Below are 6,976 nucleotides of genomic sequence, written 5' to 3'. Positions count from 1 at the left end.
CAGTGACACTGTCCTGGGAGGGGGACCAGCCTTGAGAAGGGTGGTCAAACTAGCTCCCACTCAACTCAGTGTCAGAACCATAAACAAGATGGCGGCCAAGGCCTAATGGATGGAGAAGCTGAGGACAGCCAGGGCTGGGCCCAAGCTCCTGCTTTTCTCTTGATTAGAGCGTTTCCTAACCGGCACAGGAGTCCTCACTTACCCCCCTTGCTGAAGAAGGGAAGAGAGCCTGGTGTTGGAGTTACCTGTAGCTTGGTTCACCCCAGCTCAGGGACTGGCTTTTTTTCCCCCCTCATTGCTAGGGGAGGGGCAAGGGGCAAGACTACTTTGAAGGTGCAATGGGGACAATTTGAGGGGTGCACCAGCAAACCAGCAAAACAAGATGAAACGGGAAAAAAAGCCTTAAGAAGCCACACACGTATAACTGATAAGAGGGAAAACCCCCAAAATGTTAAATTAACTACAAACTTGTATTAACAGTATTTTTCCCCCCACTACAAAATTCAAGTCAAGAGTGGGAATCACACAGCTCCCATCAGTGCTAGAGTATGAAGACAGGCAGCCTCAGACTGTTAAGGCCTCTAACATAAACGCTAAACAAAAAACCCTCCAGAGAGATTGCACACAGGTTACCCAACCTAAGAGGGCTAGTCCAGAAGGCAGGTGAGTGGCTGGAAGCCAGAAGCAATTTCTCCCCTCCAGCACCCCAGCTCTCGTGTTTTTTTTTTCCTTTTCTCTTTTGTTCTACATAGAATAATAACCTTTACAGGAAAAATACTGTACAACTTTTTTTTTTTTGTAAATTTTTCTTTTTCATTTCTGAATATTAAAGCCAACAGTTACATCCGCCCTGCTTGCCACGACCTGAGCCGCTGGCTGTGAAGTGCCCCCCTCCCCCCCTCATCTCCCCCAGCCCCATTTTTTTCCTTCTCTCCATCAGCACCATTCAGTCCTCCCCTTTTAGGATAGATGTAAACTGCAAGTTTCCCCTGGGGTTTATTCCCAGGGTGGGATTGGGAGTTAAAAGGAAAAAGCAGACGCGCTTTCCCCCTCCTCACCCCAACCTTTCAGAACAAAGAGGGAGGGAGAAAAATGCCCCCTAGGTTTGGGGGATCTTTGGGGCCACCACAGTGGGGCAAAGTCTAGCGAAGGTTTCCCAGTTCGATTGATTCCATGAGATTTCCTTGACAGTCTCCTGCAGTGACCAGTCCGTGGAGTGCTTTCCTCCCTTCTTCCAGGAACGGGGCCAGGGCACGAGATGGGAGAGGAGGGGGAGGTGCTGGGAGTCACCGCTTGGCATGCCACGCATCACTAACTGCAAAGTTAGGCCCTGACTGCTGCTTAGTACCTGGGGCTGTCCATGACCGTGCTCCTCCCCTCCCCACTCCTGAGGGCCCAGTGAGATAGGTGGGGGGGAAGGCCCCTGGGGATGGGGGCTGGTAAGGGCTGACTCCATATAGCCCTGAGGAGGGGGAAGGTCCCTGGAGCCGGAGGGTTCACAGTAGCCCTCGAGAGAAATGTCACAGTCCTGAGCAATAAATAGTCCCGTGGGGAGGGGGGAGTGTTTAAGGGGGTAGGAGGGAGCTCCAGCCACGGGCAGGAGGGACCCTGAGACCTACTCGAGCCCCAGGCTGGGTGTGGATCAGCTGCTCTGGGTCATGTAGGGCGTTCTGCCCTCCAGACAGGGGTGTCTCTCCTTCCCACCCATAGGCAAAAGCTGTTTCCCTGAAGCAAGTACCCGAACTCCAGCCAAAAGTTCACCGGGGCCCCTCTGCTCGTCCTCAGCAGTGGAGATGAGCAGAAGGGGTCCTGCAGGGTCTGTCTGGGTTTGGGGCTAGGGTAGGGATTTCTGCGATCCTCCTCTTTGCTTTGGTGACAGCCTGCCCTCCCTGAGCTGGGCTCCCCCAGGGCCCCGGGGGCTGCCTAGACTCGAGACCGAGGAGCGGGGAGGCTGCCACCAGCACCCGAGGCAGGTATTGCTCAAGGCTCCTGGCCCCTTTCCAGAGGTGGCTAGGCCTCCCCCCTTCCCCTCTTTCCCTTCCTACGGTTCTGGAGAGGTGCTGGGAATTCGAAAGCACCAGAAGAGCCTAGCTGGGTGGAAGAAGGAAGAGCCGGTAGGTGGGAAGGGGGAAACCCGCGTCCCAGCAACCCGAGGGCTGGCTCCCAAGGGGACACCCGGGACCTCCCCACTTCCCCCGGGTGGCCTGGTGTCCCTGTCCCTGCTCTTGTGGCCAGACCACCACCAGGAATCCAAACGGACATCTCTGTACAGAGGGAAGCTTTACATATAAATATCTTAAAAATAATTAAAAAAAAAAATAACATAATGAGGAAAGATCCGGGAGAGAGGGGCTGGAAGAACCGACTGGGCGCCTCAGCCCCTCCCTGCACGCTTTCATTAAATGCTTTTCTGTTTAACAATAAATACCCCCTCCCCCAACCCTCCACGTATGAAGCCTCTTCCTTCTGTTTAGTGCTGGAGAGTGAGCTTGAGGAAAAGGAGACTCCATGTAGCCAAGGCCATTTTGTTGAAATACCTGGGGGGGGGGGAGGTTAAAGGGACCCAGATCCTCAACCCCCTCCGGGGCTGAGGGAAGGCATGGGGAGACACCAGCTAGCCAAACAGCCAAAGGAAGTGGGAAACGGGGAAAGTCCCAGGCCCGGAGGGCTGCCCTGGGCCCCCAAGGAGATGAGACGCTCTGGCTCTCCCCTCCCCCACTTTCACCAGTTTCCATTTCATCTGCACGCTAAACTGGAAGCCAGGTACCCCGCAGACCCGCCCTGCCTCGGGCCTCTGCCCCCTCCTCGGCAGCCGGGCCAGCTGGGCTGGGCGTGGGGCCGCCAGCCGTCGGGTTTCTGGCGTGGCCACGCGGGAGATGCTGGAGGGCTCTCTTCTATGGGGGTTCTGGGTCTCTGTTGTGTCTTACTTTCAAACAAACAAGCAAACAAACGAACAGGACACACGCCTTGTCCGGGAGGCTACGGGGAGGTAGAAGCCGTCAAGTCTCCCGCGGGTTGCCGGGAAGCATCGCTGTGGTTCAGGGGACATGTCTCCTCTCCTGCCCCGGAGCCCTTGGCGCCAAGGGCTTCACCTGGGGCGGCGTCGGGGAGCGACTCCTCGGAATCCGTGTTCAGATCCTCCTCGTCGTCGTCGTCCTCGTCGTCGTCGTCTTCTTCTTCCTCATCCTCCTCGTCCTCGTCCTCGTCGTCGTCATCCTCGTCCTCCTCCTCCGCCTCCTCCAGCTCTTCCTCCTCTTCCTCTTGGGACGAGTCGTCCAGGCCCCCGGCGGCGCAGGGTACCGCCTGCGGAGGGTCGGCGGGGCAGGGGCCCTGGCCCTCAGGGGGCTTCTTGCTCAGGTCCAGAGAGTCGTTGAGGCCCAGGCCCGCGGCGGCATTCTGCAGGAAGAAGAGGGAGCCGCCGGCGTCTGCGCCCAGGTTGAGGGAACTGTCGAGACCCACGCCTTCGCCTTCGCCTCCGCCGCCGCCGCCGCCGCCGCCGCCTCCTCCTCCGCCGCCGCCCCTCGGGGCCTCGTGATCCGGGGGGCCTGCCGGGAGCCCCTCGGGCCCCGGGCTGACGGCGGGCATGAGCTCGCCCCGCTCCTGCTTCTCGTGCTTCCTCTTGTGGGAGTCCATCTGCGACATGCCCACCACGGTGTGCTTGCAGCCGGGGGCCGTGCAGTGGAAGTGCGAGCACTTGAGCTTGTACTTGCAGTCGGGCACCTCGCAGTCGGCGCTCGAGCTGAACTGGCAGAAGCCCGCGGCGCTGATCACGTCCTGCTTGCCGTGGTGCTTGCGGTGCGCCGTCACCTTGGTGCTGTCCGTGCAGCGGAAGCCGCAGCGCAGGCAGTGGAAGTGGGTGCTGTTGCCGGACCACTGGCAGTCCGCGAAGCCGCAGCTCAGCGACGCCTTGAAGCGCTTGAAGTCGTCCAGGACCAGGTTGTCCACGCGGTCGTGGTGCTGCGCGTGCTTGTACATGTGCGTGCGCCCGCAGAACTTGTAGCCGCAGTTCTCCCGCGTGCAGTGGTAGTGCGTGACCTTGAGCGAGAACTGGCAGCCCGCGTCTTTGCAGTCCTCGTAGAGGTCGTACCGCCGGAAGCCCTCCAGCATCATGCCCTCGTCCAGCATCTTGCGCGATGACGCCGTCTTGCGGCGCTTGCCGAAGGGAGACATGTCCTCGATGATCCAGAAGCGCTTCTTGGCGCCGGAGGCGGTTGGCATGGTGATGGTGTTTCCTGTGGGGGACAAGGGCGGAGAGGTGAGGCCGCGAAGGGGAGCCCCCCACCCCGTGTGAGGGGGCTCTTGGTGGGCAACACCACGGCGTGGCCCATGGGTTCAAACCCTGCCTCACCCCACTTTCCTCACCTAGCACATTAAGGTGACTTTCTAAGGTTCCGTCTAGCTCATAACCCACCATCGCATGAGCCTGTGCTCACAGCTGGCTGGTCGAAGCGGCCACGGGGGCCTTGACCAATGGTCCACACCCCTACACCACCACACTGACCCGCTGTCCTGGGTGCAAAGGGCTGAGAGGACCAGAAAAGGCAGTCTCTAAGAACTGGAAACATTTCATAGGTCATCCAGTCTGACCCGTGGCTGAGCAAGAATCCCAGCAACAAAATTAGTCCTTTCCTCCTGCCCCCCCACCCCAAGACCATAAGTTCACTAGGCAGAACTGAATAATCATAGCTGTCTCCTCTCTGAGTTCCCATTTCAAACTGAGTGGGGCATTCTGCCTAATGATGGACTCGGGAAGCAGGAAACCTGGCCTCGAATCCCCCCCGGGGCCACTTTGGGTGCTAGCCCTGTGTTCTGGGACAGCCGGAGCCTCAGTTTCCCCATCTGTCAAACAGACGCTCCTTGTCTTGGGGGACATTCAGGGGAAGGCCCTTGGCCATGCTGGCGTGCACTCCATGAATGTGGGTGACTTCCCCTATCCCACTCCCTTCTGGAGTTGATGGGCACAGGCAGCCCTCTCCGTGTGGAGAATGCGGACTGTTTGTTTCTTAACTGGGCTGCCCTTCCTTTTGGGGTGGGAAGGGAAGAAGCCTCCTGAGTCTAATTGAAGCTGAAAGGGGAATCTAGGTCACCAGAATGTAATTACCCAAGTTGGATTGTGGCCAGGACACCATAATGTACCTCCCTCTAATGAGGGATGAGCAAGCTCTCTCTCCTGCTGATTAACCCCTGGCTTCCCCCAGGTCAGGCACGCCTGTCTGCACCAAGGGGGCCAACCTGCTTTTGGCAGCTCTCTGAAATGCTCTCCTATTTATGCTTTGGAAGAAAAAAACACGCACAACCACCCATCACCCACACTGCCCTGACGTCAACTTCCCACTTAATTCCCAAACTTTTTTTTTCCCCCTCCTTCTAAAAGGTTTGGCGTGATCTTTCTTCCCACCAAGGTCAATGGAAGGCCTTGTGGATGGAAGTCTCCATCTTGGTGGAAGGGGAAGCTTGCGTATGAGGCCAAAGGCTTGGGTTTGAATCCCTCCTGCCTTCAAACTTGAGGGAGGATGTAAGAGCTGTGTAAGCAAGGGCTCGTTTTATGTTTGTATTTTTAGACCTAGGTTTACCTTCCCCGGGGCTTTAACCTTCAGGAGAAAGTAAGTTCTTGGAGGGCAGAGGCTGTTTCCATTTTTGTCCCACCCAATCTTCAGCAACACGGGAATGGGTGGTGGTGGAATTGAATGGACCCTCATCCCCAGCACGGACTCCCAGATCCCTTCAGTGACAAATGGACATCAGAACACTTAACTACAAAGTGAAGAAAGCACCTTTTTAAGCAAAGGTAGCTTCAGAACTAAGAACAAGCTGAGGATTTGAGGTCTGGGAGACTGGGAGGGATAGGGACTGGGGGCTGTTCCTATCCCTTGTTAGAGACAGCTACAGCTGCTGCCATCGAAGAACCATGTTCTGGAAAACCAAGGCCTTGGTTGCTGATGGTGGCACCCTAAAAGGGTCCCGAAGCCCCCAAGGGGTGTCCCTGCTCACCCCAAGTGGAAATGGGTGCCAGACAGAGGCTGGCCGGACCTCACCCTCACAGCCTCTCTGCCTCCAACAACTTCAGCTGTTCTGTGCTCATATATCAGGGACCCAAGGCTGGTTGTAGCTGTCTGGCGATGGACCGCCAAATCTAGAGACCTGTCCAACACTCTTCCTCTTAGGATCATACTTGGATCTAGAGCTGGGACCTCATCTAACCCCTTTCATTTTACAGATGAGGAAACTGAGGCCCAGAGAGGGGAACTTTCTTGCCCCACATCATTGGAGGTGAGTTGACAGAGGTCAAGATTTGAACTCGGGTCCTCTGATTCCACATTCTGTTTTCTTTCCACTGTACCACACTTGTAGGAAGCCAGGTACCAGACAAGCAGGTATAGATGGGGCTGCCACTCCTGAGGGTGTCTACACTCCACCCACCAACTAGCCCATTACTGCTCTCTTCCCCCACCCACAAGGCCAAAGCAAAAGCCAAGTCCCAGTGTGGACGGGACCGTCGTCCCCAGTGCCCGGCACTGCTCCATGATGGCTAGTCGGTTGACTAGGGCCTTCCCTCCCAAACCACTGGCAGGATTTTGTTCCTTTGAAATCTAATGGAAGGCGCTCGGGGCTTTCCCTGGCTAAATTGGCTCCAAAGAAGCAAAGGATGAGAATAATCACTCAATCACCTCTGCATACCACCCCCAAAAAAGGGAAACGCTCCAGCAGTCAGAGAATCAGGGATAGGGCCCTTTAGGTCAAGGGCATTAGGAGGGAAAGAGAATCTAAAGTAAGTGCGATGGTCCAGGGCAGCAGGGCAGAGGTTTGGGGAAGGGGTAACTGCCAGAGATGACAAATGCTGATGTCAGGGGAGGGGTGGGGCAGAGAAGATCTCGTCTGGTTCTGGTTTGGGACCCTGAGTCTGCAAAGCCTGGAGAGCGTGTGTATGTGAGTGTGTGTGTGTGTGTGTGTGTGTGTGTGTGTGTGTGTGTGTGTG

The 6,976-nt window shown here is 56.7% G+C and overlaps 1 protein-coding gene across 1 annotated transcript in view; it reads right to left on the bottom strand.

The window, feature by feature from the left end:
• Positions 1-918: 918 nt before the first annotated feature.
• Positions 919-6,976, bottom strand: part of CASZ1 (castor zinc finger 1) — a 98,062-nt gene continuing 92,004 nt past the window's right edge. Inside the window, exons 19-20 of the mRNA XM_027843923.1 lie at positions 3,539-4,232; positions 919-3,460 (exon numbers count right to left, since the gene is read on the bottom strand). Coding sequence (XP_027699724.1) covers positions 2,980-3,460; positions 3,539-4,232 — 1,175 coding nt within the window. The 3' untranslated portion in view covers positions 919-2,979. The remainder of the gene's footprint in view (positions 3,461-3,538; positions 4,233-6,976) is intronic.

Source organism: Vombatus ursinus, unplaced genomic scaffold (assembly GCF_900497805.2).
Source record: "Vombatus ursinus unplaced genomic scaffold, bare-nosed wombat genome assembly UNPS02014932.1, whole genome shotgun sequence".
Taxonomy (NCBI): Eukaryota; Metazoa; Chordata; class Mammalia; order Diprotodontia; family Vombatidae; genus Vombatus; species Vombatus ursinus.
The sequence above is the reverse complement of the archived record's forward strand: the minus strand, read 5'-3'. Positions and strand labels throughout refer to the sequence as shown.